The 19,304-nt window shown below is 35.0% G+C and overlaps 1 protein-coding gene and 2 non-coding genes across 3 annotated transcripts; all 3 read left to right on the top strand.

The window, feature by feature from the left end:
* Positions 1–13,411: 13,411 nt before the first annotated feature.
* On the top strand, positions 13,412–15,636 carry LOC123547821 (glucose dehydrogenase [FAD, quinone]-like). The gene is made up of 2 exons (XM_053550462.1): positions 13,412–14,316; positions 14,394–15,636. The coding sequence occupies exons 1-2, from the start codon at positions 13,412–13,414 to the stop codon at positions 15,226–15,228; spliced, it is 1,740 nt and encodes a 579-aa protein (XP_053406437.1). The 3' UTR covers positions 15,229–15,636.
* A 1,197-nt stretch (positions 15,637–16,833) lies between these two features.
* On the top strand, positions 16,834–16,928 carry Trnay-gua (transfer RNA tyrosine (anticodon GUA)). The gene is made up of 2 exons: positions 16,834–16,870; positions 16,892–16,928. It is a non-coding gene; the product is annotated as a tRNA-Tyr (tRNA).
* A 1,787-nt stretch (positions 16,929–18,715) lies between these two features.
* On the top strand, positions 18,716–18,809 carry Trnay-gua (transfer RNA tyrosine (anticodon GUA)). The gene is made up of 2 exons: positions 18,716–18,752; positions 18,774–18,809. It is a non-coding gene; the product is annotated as a tRNA-Tyr (tRNA).
* Positions 18,810–19,304: the final 495 nt, after the last annotated feature.

The raw sequence follows: 19,304 nt of genomic DNA, 5'->3' as shown, positions 1-19,304 counted from the left end.
AACATCCTTTTATTTGCATTTTATAGATTTTGAGAAGTTATTTGCAACATTCACCTTTTGGACTTTTTTGCTCTTTTATCAAAAGATGAGATGCCCACCTTGCACACACCCTCGATAGTTTCAAGTGTTTAGTCAGAATTTCATGAAAACTAATGGATGTAATATCAACTGATGCAGCTATTTTTGAACATGTATATTTCGAGTCATCTGCTACATATGGCTGCTACAATAGCAATGTTAAGAGAGGATGCTGACATTTTAGGGCGCCCTACAAGAAATAGGTTTTGGACTCTAGATTCTCCCTTATTAAATATCTTTACACACATATAAACAGTTGATTTGGACGGTGAAGAATCACCGTAAACAGTTTTAAATCATTGCAGAATTTGCTTTGTTAGTATATTCAGAGAACAACGTATCTTTATGAAAGACCAAATTTCCTTCATACCTGTGTTACGTGTGTAAAAACGCTCGTATCTCAGCTATAACAAAACCAACAGTAGAAATTTTCAATGTATATGACTATTAAACCCCTCTATGTAATTGTTGAGCAGCCTGACACAGCGGCAGATCTGCAGTCTGACATTCAAACAATTTCTTCATGGGCTGAAAAGTGGCTAGTGACTTTCAATCCCTCCAAATCCGAATCGCTGCTAGTTTCAAGAAAAACAACTGTCAACCTCAGCCTCCCCTCCAAATGTTCAATCAGTATATACCTGAGGTACTCCATAAACACCTTGGCATCTTCCTGTCAAACGACTGCTGTTGGCACTCTCATATCGAAGAAGGTCAACATCATGCGCAAACTAAAATTTTCTTTGGACCGTAGATCTCTTGAAACAATATATACCTCCTATATAAGACCCATCCTTGAATATGCTAACGTTGTATGGAGTAACTTTACAAAATACGAATTTGACCAACTTGACAAAATACAAAAATGAATGTGCACGCATTACCTCGGGTACTACTGTCGCCGTACTAGCTTTTGTATGGGTTCGGTAGAGCTTTGGGTTGTATTTGGGACCATGGGGTTGGTAATAAGGATGTAACAGATACGATCCTGTATGATATGATCCTGTAATTATATATACGCATTCGTACACACAAATCTAATCAATAATGAACAAAATACATACAATTACATCAGTCGACCAATACAATTCAATGAAACACATATAAAGGTAACTATAACACATGTTTACCTGTAGTTATATAAATGTACAATCACAAATAATGGATTTCACTTGATGGGGCACAAAAATGGCATTGTTTACGTTTTGAATGATGGCGGAGAAAGCGGAGAGTGGTGTGATTGGTTATTGACGAATGCAAAAGTTAATCGAACAAAATGGGATAAGTGACGGAGTGACTATCTAAGACTCTAAATACGACATATTTTACTAATTAAACTATTTAGAATACACTATTCCTCCTATAAAACGGGTTCTTTTAGAATATGGAGACTTACAACTGACATATTGAAATATACTTTTCACAAAAGACCTATTAAACATAAAGATGCTAACAGGGATCAAAATGTACAAATCCACCCTACGACAAAACCAGGCTTGTTTCCTTGGGAAATTTATATCGAGAAGTAGCTTGGGAAACTCTGTCAGACAGACGATACAAACAAAGACTAATTACGTTCTTTAAAATGAAGTCTAATCTTACACCAGCTTACCTATCTTCTCTTTTCCCGAGCATGGTGATTCACGTTACAATTTAAGAAATTCTTAAGATATTCATGTCGTTCCTGCTAGAACGCCCTTATACTATAATTCTTTTCTACCCACTGCTGTCCGAGAGTGGAACCTACTGTCACCTGCAATACGCAACTCCAAAACATTATCATCATTTAAAAACAACCTCAATAAAAATAAAAAAACACACTCCGTCATATTATTATTTTGGCGACAGGAAACTCCAAGTGCTTCATTCAAGACTTCGCACTAAATGTAGTTCACTAAATTATCACCTTTTCCTAAAATACATTTCTCCTGACTCCATTATGCCGATGTGGAAGTATCGAATTTAATTTTCACTACTTTCTTGTATGTCTCCTTCTTTCTGTCAGTCGTAACCATCTATTGAATAGTCTGCAGGGATCTGACATTGACTTGAACACGATTTTATTTGATAACCCTTACCTTTCTGATCAGGAGAATACTACCATATTTTCACATGTACTAACCTACATATCCGAGAGCAAGAGCTTCCTTTTGTTATATAAGACAGCTCAACTGAGACATTTTCTTATATTTTCTTTCTATCCTTTCTTCTACGTTTTGTCTTATTGTTCAATCACATGAATTGTAAATTATCCATCGTACTTGTCTTTACAATTATATTCAATTAAATTATTTTTTTAAGACTATATTCATTTTCCCGGTACAGCTAAGAGCTCAAGTATTTGCACAAATTATTTTGTCCGCAAAGGAGAAGAATTCTATAAGATTATGAGTCGAGTCTTTCATTCTTATCCTTTTCTACTTATCTTGTTAAAACTATGATGTATATATTTAATTTGTACATTGTGTTACTGGGAATAAAATATATTTAAACTATTAAACCCCGCTTAATGTCCGTGCTTGTATATGTAATAGTATGTACGGAGGCCCGTTAGTCGCAATTTTTTTCTAAATTCCCCTCGCAGTTTATTGTACAGCAAAACTTGCAGAAAAGAGAACTTACAGCATTTTCTAAAAGAAAACATACATAAGGCTTTCAAAGCCTATTGCAATTAGAGAAACCGTTAGCGAACAGCATGGATCCTGACCAGACGCGCAGGAAATGAATTTTTGATATAAAAAAATTCGTGTTATTTCTTGATATCAAGAAATCGAATTCTTGAAAAAATCGAATTCTTGATATCAATAAATGATTTTCTGATATCAAACAAATCGACTTATTGATATCAAGAAATCAATTTTTTGATATCAAGAAATCAAGCCTTTTTTGATATAAAAAATTCGGCACTTCACGATGTAAATATAGATGGATTGAACAGGATCACATAGAATTGTATAATCCCCGCCATGGAACGCCTAGACTGTCTTGACATGATGATTATTACTTCATCATGTGCATTTCCCAATATATTCGGTACAAATTATAATCTTTATTGTAGATAAAACAGTTTGTTATGTACATTTACTAGTTTGTCTGGTACATTTCTTAGTTTGTGTTGTGCATTCACCAGTTTGTGCTGTACAATTGATAGTCCGTCATGTGCATTTTCCAATATATTCGGTACAAATTATAACTTGTCTTGTAGATAAAGCAGTTTGTTATGTTTTAACAAACAGATATGCATTAATTATCTTTCCAAAAGTTTCCGAAAATAGATAATTGCCCAAAAGAACTTATTTAACATAAGTAGTATATTTGTTGTGTGTATGCGAATCCACTTGTAAAGACAAAAATTATAAGGGTACACGTTATGTAATTTCACATGAAATCGGATATTTTTAAGCAATCAATTGGACAGCACAAACTGGCAAGTGCACAACATAAACTAAGAAATGTACCGGACAAACTAGTAAATGTTCATAACAAACTGCTTTGTCTACAAGAAAGATTATGATTTGTACCGAATATATTGGAAAAAGCACATGACAAACTGATAATCATTATGTCAAGACAGTCTAGGCGTTCCATACCCCGCACTAAATAAATTAATTAGGGGTTATCCCTAATTGCATGTCTATTTTTAGAAAGGTGGGAATTTTTTATATCAAGAAATACTGGCAATTTTTTGATATCAAGAAATCGAATTTTTGATATCAAGAATTCATTTTCTGATATTAAAAATTCGATTTTTTGATATAAAAAAATAGACAGCATTTCTTGATATAAAAAAATGAATTCCTGATATCAAAAAATCGATTTTTGATATCAAGAATTTCAGTTTTTGATATCAAGAAATGATTTCTTGATATCAGAAATTCGATTTCTTGACATCAAGAATCATTTCTTGATATCAAAAAATAATTCTTGAATCAAGAATTTTTGATATCAAGAAATCATTTCTTGATATCAAAAAATGCCTAGAAAATAGTAAAACGGTGCCCCATACTGATCAAGCTACTATTATAATAACCCTATTACATTACTGGGCGGCAAACGCGGAAGGGAGCTTAGGTGCATGACTAACGAAATAGAGGATTTAACTGCATGACTAATGCATGTATCCAAAAACCAAATTTTATAGTGGGAAACAAAGCTCGACGAATGAAGGAAGATAAATGAATGAATCAATGACATAAACGAGTACAAAAGGGCTAATAGTGTTGCATAATCGTACGTGTGTTGTGGCCATAGCACCTTTCCTTCTTATGCAGCTAACTGAGATACATGTTCACATCCAAAACCAAATCTTGCTTAGTCAAAATAGCGACGTAACTTTATAAAAAAGGCAAGATAATGATGGAGCGTTTGCACCGAAATACGGATCACCAGTGTGAGTTTCATTTTATTCTTACATTTGGAAAGTGAGGTACTTGTTTACATACAAAAGCTACACCAAAATTTGTTACGCGAAGGAAGTGACATAACTTTGCAACGAAGCAAAAGTCAAGCTTATGGAGCATCTACGTTGCTCGTAGATTATCACAGTGAACAAGTGTGTGAAGTTTAAATCCATTTCAACTTCTGGCTTACTGAGATACCTGTTATGTTTAAAAACGTTACAAAATTGATAAATAAAAAACGGGCTATAACTTTGTGAAAAAAAAAAACAGACTAGAGTTATGAAACCTATGTATTACGTGTCAGATCACACTGAACAAATAGCTTAAATAAATTCCCACTAGAGGGTAAAATAGTTTTCTTACAAATACTTAACAAAACGGGAAGCAAAAACTGAAGAACTATTGCGTGCAATAGCCTAAATATTCTTCTACACATACTACCAATAGCCGAGGTAAATTTTCTTCAGAATAGTGAGGGCTAGACTGCGTAGGCCAGACTGTGTGTTTAATGCATCTAAGAGGGCTTACCTGCGTGACCAACGCAAAAGAGCAATAAATTGCATGAATATCGCCGAGCAGTGCTAAACTACATGACTTACAACGAAGAGGGCTTGACTGCGTGAATAACGCAAAAAGGGCTAAACTACATGACTAACAACGAAGAGGGCTTGACTGTGTGACTAACGCAAAAAAGGCTAAACCACATGACTAACATAAAAGAGCTTGACTGTGTGTCAAACGCCAAAGAAAGCTAGAAAAGAACTGAATTGCATTACTAATGCTGAAGTGCGTAACTGAAGAGAGCTAAACTGTATAACTAACACAAAAGAGGGCTAGACTGCATAACCTACGTTGAAGAGGGATAAACTGCATGACTGACGCAAAAATGGCTAGACTGGATGACTGGATACTGAAACCGTATTGTGTGATTTGGAGCGGCGTATCAAAATTTGATGCCATGCAGCAAGACGTTTACGAAGAATACACAACACGGTTTCAGTATGCATTAGACGGCGCCAAGCTTTAATGAATCGTTTCATATTACACTGTACGAACTCATGTTGCGTTAAACGTCTTCACATTGGACTGCATGGCATCAAGATTTTATACACCACTCTTAAGGCGGTTTCAATATGCATTAGACGGCGTCAAGTTGTAATAAATCATTTCATTTTACACTGCAAGTATTCATTTTGTGTTAAACGGCTTCACATTGAGCTACATGGTATCATGTTTTGTTGGATGATTTCATATTACAATGCATCGCAACAAGTTTTTCAATGCATCGTTCCATGTTTAAATGGATGGAATGAAGTTTTGCATTAAATGGTTTCAAAAAACAATGCGTTGGATGCAAATATATTGGACGGGATGGAGTTTTAGACTACACGGCGTTTAAATGCTATGCACTGACTGACTTGTTTATGAATGGATCGTATATTTAGTAATTTTGGCGGTAACCGCCGCCTATAGGTAGGCTTCATGATTAACACTGAAAAGGGTTTAGCTTCCTGATTAACACAAAAGAAAGCTAACTTACATGGTTTAATGATAAAGTGATTTGATTTTTGAATTTACAATTATATATGATGGTACAAAGAACTATCTATTTAACTGGAGGACTGCACCGACCTATAATGAAATTATCGCATGACCTGACATAACATTAAACTACATTAAACCTTGAGCTGACAATAACACACCCCCATCCCCCCCGCCCCCCCCCCCCCCCCCCCCCCCCATCTAGGGATATTTCTACGCTATGATTTTCTTAAAGCATATAATATGAGCTGTCATTTCAGAAATTCTGCCAACTGGCAGTCGGGTTCTTTTTACGTTACAGCCCACTTTATACGTTACCATTAATAATTTCTAGAAAATATTGACTGGCACTACAGTTAGCCATAAATGGTTTACTAGCTACACAATATATTAATATATAAAGACAGAATATACAGATTTATATTTTGCAGGTAAAATTGACACTTATAGGCATGTGCTTTACGTTATTAAATGTACGTTACCAAAAATTGTAATGAAAATAGAAAATATAACTATGTGATTTTTTTTTTAATTGTCTATTTCAAAAGTGTTATAAAAAGAGGTTGTGGTTATAACATAATTGACATAATTATATTGGTTGTTAAATATTTCTAATTATTAAGAAAAAATAAGCGGTAATGTATAGTAAAGAAGATAAAATAATATAATGTTGACAATATGAGTTTCAAATTTATAATAATTATTATTTTTAAAAAAGTCAAAAAGTATTTGGGATGTGGTAAAATATTTTGTTTAAACTGATATGTAACATGTACAAATTTCATAAATATGTATTATATATTTAAAAACATAAATATATCACAAATTATAAATCTATGTAACGAAATTTACTAATTAGATAAATTATATATAATTTTCTTAAAACTAAGTCACCAATAAGATTACCAAAAAAAAAAAAAAGTGAAATGAATCTGATTTCATTGAGTTGAAAATGAAAGGAAATGAAAAGATATTAAAATGAAATAAATTACAAATGTGTGAACTGATTTGCAGAGAGTGAGTGCTCAAACTTGCTTCATATATATGGCACCTTCGAATTATTCAATCCATTATAATGTTACAGTCCAGCATTTGTTAAAAACGTCAGTAGATGGAAGTTATGAAGCTGGTCAGAAATATCCTATGGTGACACGGCTGTTGCTAAGAAGACATATTCTTTGGTTCTGCAGTCTAGAGATGGATTTGGTTGCATAATTGTTAGAATGGGTGTGTTTCACACAATCTGCTCTACATTTGGGCCTGTAGGAAAATTAATGAAGGGTTATGGTCTTGCAAAACTTGTAATAGAATCAGGAATTAGTTCTAGTGGTTCACTTGATAAAGTATTACCAGGTAAACGCTACACCCATGCCCTAAATGAACACAGGACTGTCATGGAAGCTCTTGAGTGTTTGCTTTTATGCAAGTTTGAAAAGACAGAACCCCGCAAGGACAGCATTTCAGAAGACATTAATATTACAGAAACGGACTGAAAGTCCATGCAAAGAAAAGGTGTTTGAAATAATAACTCTCCTGACTTTGAAGAGTATTTCAAAAGGCATGAGCAGTTCAGATCAGAAAGGGTAAAAGTGGCCAAACTGCTCAATTTTGGTCAATGTATGTAGACCTAATTCACATGATATTGATGCTCATCAAAGCAACACAGATCAATGCTCTTGATTTACATATAGCATCTCTGTACAAACTGTAATCTTTGTTCTTCGCATTTGACCACAATAATTTTGCTCGCTACCTCCTTGTTTACCTGTTGACATTGATGAATATTGATCCAGGTGCAAAAGAGCTACCCTGAAGTAATGATTTTAGTGTATCTAGGTCTTCTGTACCGGCATTGAGAAATGCTGTAGATATTATTACAGAGCAGACAATTAACAGACATGAAAAGTCTGAGGTTGGCATACTTGGTTTCAGTAGAAACTATGCTGTATATTTCCACTGGCGCATGACTCGTCATTACAGAGCAAGGTATGTTGAAGCAACACTTCAGAATGCAGACATACATAGAGAAGACATGTCCAACCACAAAGAAATATAACCTGCTCAGATAGGCATGAGTGAAGAGGCAGTTAACAGGGTTATGATGGCATAGAATCCTTCACAAACCCATTCCAGGCTGAAAAAACAACAACAACAAAGATGAAATTTACTGTGTGTCGTCTGGTATTCTTGCGAAGCAGAAGTCGCTCATGACCCTAAGGCAACTGAAATAGGTGAACAGACAATGGATTTAATTATCAAAAGAAGATTGATTGAAAAATCAGTTCCTGTCCAAGACCCCATGGAGAGAAGAAAACTTAAAACATTTTCCACAGCTGAAGTCAAAAGGAAAGTAACTGCTTCTCAAAACAGAATACTACAGATAAGAACAGAACGTAAAATATATGAACAGTTGGTACTTTTGGCTGTTCAGCACAACTTAGATCTAGAATTGACACTTTCTTTTCCTCTAGGACCTGTCACCTGGCAGTTATAGCTACTGCAACTGGAATGCCAATGAAAACAGACACGTCAAAACTACTTCACTATGAAGAGGCTGCAGCCGTCGAAAAAGATGACATTGTTTTGTTGATTGACAGTAACGCCTTGCTGCAAAACTTAGTAACCATCCCTGCAACATTCCACGACGGAGCCGAAGCTGTGTTCAGTAAACTACCTAAGACTGCTCGAGTCGATTTTGTAACTGACACTTACGGTCATCGTGACTGAAAAGCATTCATGTCAAATAGTGAAAACAAAACACAGTGATCAATCTTATTTTCGAACAATGAAAATGTGATTCCTATGCACTAAACATGAAGAGAAGGCACCTGTATTTTGTTAATGGTGAAGTATTATTTACTCACAAGTGAAGATGGGAACAAAGTTCAAGCTCAATCAAAGTTAGATCCCCAGATAGACGCGTTTGTGTTATTGGTGGTATCTTCAAAAACACAAAATACGCTTTCATTTTACACTGGAACAGGCAATAAGAGACGCCATTTAAATGTTCACAACATCTTTATAAGCAGAGGACAAAGAATCTGCTCAGTTTTGCCTGCAATACACCATCTGACTGGTTGACATAACCGGTGCTCGCACAGGGAAAGTAACACCGCTCAAATTAGTAGAGAAAAACCAGGTGTATGTTGCAACATTAGCAGAAGTAGTTCATACACATCACTGATCTGATGACCTCTTTAACAGCATCGAGAATATTGTCTGTGCAATCTATGGATTGAAGAATATAATAACATCAACACACTTATATATGACATGTTTCTTGCAAAGTATCAAGTACGTGCTGGCAAAGTCCCGAGTACATATAATGGTATGGACATGAGTCTATTTCCACTGTGCCAATTGTCACTTAGAATGCACATAACATGTGTGAACTATCAATTTTTTACCCATTCTACCAAAAGTAGATGAAAGTTGATATTTGTGACACATCAGCAACATGTGACTCTGACGATGACTACGAAGAAGTAGAGATGACCAATATAATTGACACCACATACGAAACAGACAGTGATTATGGTGACTTAACCCCGCAACTTAATTGTTTCTCAAATTTGATTTATGTGAATTTATTTGGTTAAACAGATAAGCGATTGTAAGCGTGTATTTTTCAATTACTAAAATACACATTCAGTAACGTATCGTAATGTAGGTTACAATGTCAGTGCTGGGCTATATGCATTTTTATATCAAACTAGTTCGAACTTGATAAGATACTCGCATTATCTAAGTTTGAACATCATTATAAGTATTACATAAACAATATATTGACTGAGAAATGAAAATAATATATCGTGAATTTTAGTAACGTATATAATGATGGTAACGTACTTGTTCTTAAAACTGTTGAACGATCATTTTTAAATACTAATGTGATGGGTATCTGAAAATACTATACTTTAGACATATCTGATATTTTCTGACAATTAAACCCATTGGATTAATTGATACGCGTATTTTTATAAAACAGAATGGTAACGTAAATTACAAAATGAAATGATCGATTTAGAGAACAAAACTAAGCCGGAACATTGACAACAGCATATTCTGCATATTACTAAACCCACTTGCTGATGATTTTGGTTGTTTCAAATAATTGTTAAGGTAACGTAAATAACAGGATGTAACTCATAGAGAACCCGCTTGCCATATTACAGAATTCAGAAATATGATCTACATACAAGGGGCTTAAAAAATAATGGGGTCTACAAAAATCCCTAGAGGTGGGGTGGGGGTGGGGGGGGGGGGGGTGGTGGGGGGGGGGGGGTGAGGGTTTCACCTTCCAGCTCTAGGCCTACATGCAGTGTATTCGTTTAAATTTATCTTTGGTACATGTGTGAAGCGCATTGGAAATATCTCACTCTATATTATTCAGGTTAGTTGTGTATTTATGTTTTTGTATCGCTTGCAGAACTTTATTACACACATATTTTAGGTTTAAAGCTCAAGCCAAACACAAAGAGCAGACATAATGATATTCTGCACAAAGACATAGAGGATATTCGTTTGTTTCAATCTAAGAATAATAAAATAGATATCCAAGTCAGGGGCGTATCTGGATGATCTGAAACTGTACGCTAGATGAATAATAATATCTGCCATGTGTTTACGAATCGGATAGAAATATCCGTCCCGAGGGCACCTGCGCATTAGGCGGTAATAAGGCTTGCCGAAGCCAGTCCGGTGTGCAAAAAATGAGCAGCATAGCTACGAACTAAGCAGAGATGCTGCGAGTGTGGGGTAGGTGAGGGTAGGGATTGGGTTTGTAAAGCTTCCCCTTGAAAATGTTGAAACATTTTCGGCAAGAGATGCGTTCTCTTGCTATATTCCAGCGTTAATATATTTTGTGTTTTCTACATATTACAAAGATAATAATTTAAATTCATAGTTTATCAAAGCGCTCATGCTTACTGGCAGGGATCGATTAAGACTTGACAGTCTAAAATCGCAACGGATATTTTGAGGATTATAGCCATTTTTCGTATAAAGTCCTATGTAATTTGAAAGTGTGTACTTAAGCAGCTCGATCGCTCTGGCACGATACTTGGCCCGTACTAGCATTTATTAATAATGTTATGTAAGATTTCAAAATGTTTAATATCTATTTCGCAGATTTTTCCTTGAATTACTTCGGTACAACGATAAATAACAGAATGAATTATGCCATACTTAGAATGTTGAAAAATCAGAGTTCTCTGAATTGCTCTATACAATGCACTCCAGGACACACCAACTTTAAATTAACAATAATATTAGATGTATAGTTATGTTTCAAAACATTTGCGTCACTAAAACACTGTGTCATTCTATTATATATTTTATTGTGCAACTGCCAAGACACGCTCAGGCATATTGTGTATCGCCAAAGGGACCTAACAATGTGTCTGTTAGGGTAACTGCATCTTAACTCTTACCTGATTCCGACTGCTACACATTGAACAAATTGCATATTCGAACCGCGTGCAAAGCTGTTATTATGATTATTTATAAATTTATTCATTTATTTATTTAATATCCTCTACAGTGTGAAGATTGTATAGGAAATACTCACACATTAAGGATATACTAGATTTTTGTTGTTATCGTTTTTGAAATCTTCGTCAATGTTTAATTTAATGCATGACTTCTGCTTCTGCATTTTAACAAGTTTTAGATAAATGTATCTACCCGCAAATTGCAAATATTTCAAGTTTTCTCATGCGAAACGTTACTTTTTTCTAGATAACGTAAACCGTATCTAATATTGGTAAACGCAAATTGAAACTGCGTAAATTGCTAAATGTTATCTGAGTCTAGATTAACAGATTTAATTGCAACCATTAAAACCCTTCAATATCATGCCAAAAATATTAAATTTAGCGTAACTTTTTTCTTACTTGAGACATCGGCTGCTGCTCTCTTGATTTACCAATAAAACACATACACGTATCATTTATAATAATGTAATAATTTCTCAAAACGTACACGTATTGTTGCGCCTATGCTTTCCTGTAAAAATTTCTCGAAACATACACGGATCATTTCGCCTTGACTTACCTGTAAGATTTCTCAAAACGTACACGTATCGTTTCGCCTTTGCTTTCCTGTAATAATTTCTCGAAACATACACGGATCATTTCGCCTTTGCTTATCTGTAACATTTCTTGAAACGTACATGTATCATTTCACCTTTGCTTGTCTGTAACATTTCTTATCATTTCACCTTTGCTTTCATGTAACATTTCTCAAAACGTACACGTATCGATTCGCCTTTGATTTCTGTAATAATTTCTCGAAACATACACGTATCGTTTTTTGCCTTTGCTTCTCTGTAAAATTTCTCGAAACGTATACATATCATTTCGCCCTTGCTTTCCTATAATAATTCATCAAAACTTACAGGTATCATGTTGTAATTTTTCTCGAAACGTACATGTATCGTTTCGCCTTTGCTTTCCTGTAATAATATCTCGAAACATACACGTATCTTTTCGCCTTTGCTTTTCTGTAATATTTCCCGAAATGTATAAACATCATTTCACCCTTGCCTTCCTTTAATAATTTCTCGAAACGCACACGTATCATTTCCCCTTTACTTTCCTGTAATAATTTCTCGAAACATACACGTATCTATTCGCCTTTGCTTTTCTGTAATATTTCTCGAAACGTACATGTATCGTTTCGCCTTTGCTTTCCTGTATATTTCTCGTAACGTACACGTATCATTTCCCCTTTACTTTCCTGTAATAATATCTCGAAACATACACGTATCTTTTCGCCTTTGCTTTTCTGTAATATTTCCCGAAATGTATAAACATCATTTCACCCTTGCCTTCCTTTAATAATTTCTCGAAACGTACACGTATCATTTCGCCTTTGCTTTCCTGTAATAATTTCTCGAAACGTACAAGTATCATTTCGCCTTTGCTATCCTGTAATATTTTCTGAATCGTACACGTATCGTTTCGCCTTTGCCTGAAGGACTGTAAATTTCTCGAAAAGTACACGTATCATTTCGCCTTTCCATTCCTGTAATAATTTCTCGAAACGTACACGTATCATTTTGCTTTGTGTTCCCGTATATTTCTCGAAACTTACACGTATCGTTTCGCCTTTTCTTTCCCGTATATTTCTCGAAACTACCGTAATCGTTTTCCGTATTCTATTCAGATATTTCGCCTTTTTTCCTTTTTTCTGTAATATTTCCGAATTACAGAATCATTTCGCCTTTGCTTCCATTCTGAAAACCGTATTTTCGCCTTTGCTTTCCTTACTATTTCTCGAAGGAACTCATATCATTTCGCCTTTGCTTTTCTGTAATAATTTTCCGAACCTTACAGTTTTTATTTTTAAAAAACAAATACTAGTATGTATAATTTACAGAAACCTGTACCAGAATGAGTTACAGACTTCCGGCATTTGCGGCTGCTGTATTTACCATTATCTGCTCCTACTGCTTCAGAGAGACTAACAGATTCTCACATCATAGAGTAATACTGTCTGACACAATTGATGACGTATATGATTATGTCATTGTCGGTGGAGGTTCAGCGGGTTCCGTTTTGGCTTCAAGATTATCAGAAGAGAAGTCAAACAAAGTTCTTCTCTTAGAGGCAGATGGTTTTTATGACGAAAACCCTAACTTCCATTCACTAATATATTGGCCGACTCTGCAGAAGACGGAATTCGACTGGTCTTATTATATCGAACCTCAAAGAATGTCATGTCTTGGAATGAAAGGAAAACGTGGATACTGGCCACGCGGCAGGGTGCTTGGAGGATCTGGAATTTTAAATGCTGGACAATATACGCGTGGCAGTCGATATGACTACGATGAATGGGCTAAAAATGGATGCAAGGGATGGAGTTACAATGATGTGCTGCCGTACTTTTTGAAATCGGAAGACATTAAAAAAGAAGAGCTGAAATCATCTAAATACCATCATATTGGTGGGCCAATGGCGATATCTGAAAGCGATGTAACGCCTTTTGCTGATCTTTATCTTAAAGCAGGTAAAGAACTTGGGTATAACCTCACAGATTACAATGGTAAAACACAGGAAGGATTTAGTAAAACTCAAATAAATACCCGAAGAGGCGTAAGAGATTCTTCCGCAGTCGCTTTCCTTGGCAATGTCGAAAAGCGAGACAACTTAGATATTGCTATTAATACTTTTGTCACGAAAGTGGACACAGAAGAGAAAAAGGCAACGGGAGTTTATTACATCAGGAATGGAAGAAAGAAATATGTAAAAGCAAACCGTGAGGTAATACTTTCATCAGGGGCAATAAACACACCTCAGTTACTGATGCTTTCAGGAATAGGGCCAAAAGAACATCTTCAAAAACTTAACATTTCTGTAGTTGTTGACTTACCAGTTGGCGAAATCTCAAAGACCATCAGACAATTTTCTTGCGAAGTAAAATCAATAAATCTATAAGTTTAACAGATTCAGTTTTGGAAAGCTATAAAACACGTTTGCAATACAAATTATTCGGCACTGGTCCTCTTTCTACTGCCGGTACCGAGGGAACAGCATTCTTCTATACAAATGAAAACAACCGAAGAAAGACTTACGCTGATATTCAGGTTTTATTTGTAAGTCGTTTATTAACTGTTGGAAATAATAATCATGAAGATGCAATTCAAGAAGAATACGATGCAGGTAGCAAAAATGCTGACGGATTTACCTGGGTACAAAGTAACACCCATCCAAAAAGTCGTGGAACTTCAACGCTTCGCAGCAAAGACCCTTTTGATCATCCAGTTATAGATCCGCAATATTTCACTGATACACGGGACATGGACGATTTCATTTCTGGAATTCGAATCTGGGAAAAGTTCCTACAAACACCGACAATGAAAGGTCTCGGGGTTGAGTCTGAAGATATGAAAATGTCATTTTGCTCTCAATTTGAGTTTAGGTCCGATGAATATTGGGAATGCATGGTGCGCCATCTAGCGGTTACAATATATCATCCTTGCTGCATGTGCAAAATGGGGTCTGAAAACGATGCAAATGCAGTTGTAGACACAGACTTGCGTGTAAAGGGAATCAAAGGACTTCGGGTGGTAGATGCATCCGTTTTTCCACAAATCTTAGGTGGAAATATAAATGCCCCAGTAATAATGCTCGCAGAAAAGGCCTCTGACATGATACGCGGTATTGATTCAGTGGAATCATTGAGAGATTCTTTATCGAATGGAATTTGATAAAGTTTTAAGCATACAAAACTGTGTAGCTTTCAGAATAAAGCAAGTTTGATACGTATACGATAAATTACACAGAACTGTGTTTCTGTATTAAAAGGTACATATCGTTTTCTGCATTACATGGAATGGACTGAAACTTTCAAGGTTTAATGAAGAAGTCAAGATCGAAAGATTTGACAACAATAAAGCACACAATGTAACATAAAAATGAAAATCAAGTCCTTCTAGAGAATTATTCAATTTGGATTTAGAAAATTCTTGCTTCGACTCAGATATTTGCACATGATGAAGCTGTATTAATGAAAGTCATCTCCTAAAGTACTTACATTGCATATAGATTCTATAGATTCTATATATACTATTCAGCAGATTAAATACTAACAAAATCTACAATGTACTTTGCCAGGTCTGAATAAATGTTCTCAAAAAATTGGACTGAAAATGTTTATTTAAAGCCCCCGTAAACTTTATTTTCATTTTTTTTTTATTTTAAACATTATTGTGTAGCAGTTAAGGGGCAGGTTATCAAGATCATGCCAATGTTTCAAAAGGAGTTTCTAGTAATTAATTATGCATTCTGGAAATTAATAATTTCACATTTCTTTATCAAAATCTAAAAAGCACACCCTTTAGATAACAAAGGTGGACATGCCAATGTTATTCATGAAAAGCATTAACTGCGGTGATGTAATTAAAATCTGGATATAAATACATTCGGTTGTTAAAATTTTGCAAACTTGTTCATAGTAAAACAGTAACAATCGTTCATTTTCACAGTGACACAATGTAAATCTAAAAAGGCCGAATTTTGTATCATATAAAACAGACAGTTAAGCTTCTGAGTAAGGTACCTGCTTCTATGTTCATACTATTATGTATAGTACTTTGGTGGCAAATACCCTTACTTCAAAATACAGTGATAGTTCCGGTCCGTCTCGACAGATGTTTGTTTGAAAACAAATGAAAGGACTGAAACTTTCAAATGCAGTGAAATTATTTGCCTTGCTTTCTTTGAATTTAAACATTGCAAATAGCTAAAAGAGACCCCTTACCGCATACTGTATACTATGTGTTTTAGCGATTGCGGTAAAAAGTAATTACATCTAAATCAGGCGATAGGTGAAAAAGGTAGGAAAGACGCTTTTGTAAGAAATATTTAGATTAAAACCAAAACTCATGTCAGAAATGGGTATACCTGTTGTTTCTATTGATTTGCATAACAAGTTAATTCACTTAAGAACTGGCCGTATTTGTCATTTTCCTATCATTTACTGTTTTTAAACGTATGGTCATAGCCACTAACGGTACCGTTATTAACAGGCAGATTGTACCTTTTAAGTGATGGACATATATTTTAGGTAAGTCATGAATATTTATTAGAACAAAGCAGAATAATTATGATGCTCATAGTTTTAAAACCCGGTCTTATATCCAACTGTTAGAGTATAATAAAATAATGTAACGCAATAGAGTCCCAATGATTTCACGCCTTACAATTCACATGTAAAACTGAGTAAGCCAATGCATACTATAAGTACAATATCCACTTGATGCTTGCATAATAATTATATATTACATATGTGTTTACAATTAATATGTGCAAATCCCGTGATAGCTCAGTTGGTAGAGCGGAGGACTGTAGTGGAACATGAATAGAACTGTCATCCTTAGGTCGCTGGTTCGAAATCCGGCTCGCGGGATTGTACTTTTTTAAATTTATGGTATTAATACAAAATGCACTTTTTGGGTTGAAATTTCCTGAACGAAAAATGCAATTTGCAATGATTTTGAATGACTTTTACATAAATATAATAACATTAACCGTATAGTTTATATATATATATATAGATTAGAGTTTGCTATAATCATCAAGTGTATCTTATATCAGTTTATCAATATACATGTGTGTAATGATTACCTCGAATAATACATTCGTACTTACTTTCAATGTATCACATTGAGCAGAAAAATATTTCATAGACTGACATTGAAAGCACTGTATCTGTAATTTCAGCCATGTCGTGTTGGCGAGGTGAAATACAACAAAAACTATCGACAAACACCTTATTTGTCGAGTTTTCGTGTCTTCGTGTTTTCGTGTTGACGGTGAAAGCTCGACGTTTAGGGGACGCTGACAGTTGCGTTTTCGTGTTGGCGGGTATGAATATGTCGTGTTGGCGCCATTTATTTGTCGTGATGCTGTGTTGTCGTGACTTTGCCCTGCCGAAACGAAAACACAACAAATACCTTATTTGTTGAGTTTTCAGGTCTTCGTGTTTTCGACCCGCCGACACGAAAACACGACAAATATTTCCAGCCATCTTTAATAAATCGTCGAGTTGATCAGAAGCCAGTAGCAGAGGGTTTGAGAATCATTTATCTTTCTATTCGAACGAACCGTCCATTCAGAACTGATTTATATTCACACAAAAAAAAAACTGCATTAAGAAATTTCAGACGGAATGATGCTGCTAAATCAGTACATAAATATGCTTTAACATCCCTAGACGGCGAACAAAATTAGCAGACAGATCTATGGCAGTCGTTAGTCCCAAATGGTGGAACGATCTACCTAGCTATCTGAAAAACATTCAGTCTGAAGCCAGCTTTAGATCAAAACTGAAAACACATTTGTTTAGGCAGTTTCATGAACAATAAGTGTAGTCATGTTAAAATACAAAATATCAGAAGTGGTGTAAAATAGTATTTATACATTTCCAAATCTTTAAATCTAAGTTCTAGAATCCTGTCCGTATTTCGTATGTATATATGTTAAATGTGTGTTATGTAACTGTAAAGCGCAATAGAATATTTTATAATTTTTGCGCTATATAAATGCCATGCATTTGTATTTGTATTTAGATGTTCATTTGTCGTTTTGTTTTTATAATTAGAGAAATATATACGTATACGTGAAGGACACGAGGAAAATTAAATTATTCAGATGGGTTCCCTCGTTTTTATGGTTATGATATTGTTCTTATAAAACACTTGTGATAGAGCAAAACCTTAGGATAGAATTATTCTTCCCTGGGTGCATTGTCGTTATGGGATCAACCTCCGGTATATCGAATATTTATCATGCAATAATATCCTCCATATGTGTAGACTATCTATCTATCTATCTATCTATCTATCTATCTAAACAATATCTTCGCTTTAATACTCAGCTACTCAGCAGAGTTATCAAAAACAACAACAACAACAACAACAACAACAAACAAAAAACAGACTTTATCAGATTTGGTCATCATAAAAAAAATCTTATTATTCTAGTAAGAAAACTTTTATACTTTTTAAGAAAATACGTAATATTAGGTGAAGGGTAATAAGGCAGAAGCATTAACAGTTTGATATTCGACGTTCAGCTTTCGACTGCTTGTAATAATAATGAGTAGATTTCTGTGTTTATTTATGCATATGATAATGTTATGTATAATAAAATAATAATTCATTATAGTTCTGTTTTGTTAAATACGAGAAGTAACCCGTGATAGCTCAGTTGGTAGAGCGGAGGACTGTAGTGGAACATCAATTTAACTGTCATCCTTAGGTCACTGGTTCGAATCCGGCTTGCGGGATTATATTTTTTATATTTATGGTATAAGTGCATCTTATATCAGTTTATCAATATACATGTACCTCAAATGATTTATTTGTACTGAATTTTTAATGTTACTATCATGTTGGGTCGAAAAATAATCTAGAGACTGACATTGTTTGGCTGGTCGTTTCATTTGAAAGCACTGTATCTATAAATTATGGTGGCTGATTTCTGCCATGTCGTGTTGGCGAGGCGAAAACACAACATGAAAACTCGACAAACACCGTACTTGTCGAGTTTTCATTTTTTCGTGTTGGCGCTGACATATCAAATTTATCTGTCGCGTTTTCGTGTTGGCGGGTATGAATATGTCGTGTTGGCGCCATTTATTTGTCGTGATGTCGTGTTGTCGTGACTTCGCCCCGACGAAACGAAAACACGACAAATACCTTATTTGTTGAGTTTTCAAGTCTTCGTGTTTTCAACTCGCCGACACGAAAACACGACAAATACTTTCCAGCCATCTTTAATA

Source organism: Mercenaria mercenaria, chromosome 9, assembly GCF_021730395.1.
Source record: "Mercenaria mercenaria strain notata chromosome 9, MADL_Memer_1, whole genome shotgun sequence".
Taxonomy (NCBI): Eukaryota; Metazoa; Mollusca; class Bivalvia; order Venerida; family Veneridae; genus Mercenaria; species Mercenaria mercenaria.
The sequence above is the reverse complement of the archived record's forward strand: the minus strand, read 5'-3'. Positions and strand labels throughout refer to the sequence as shown.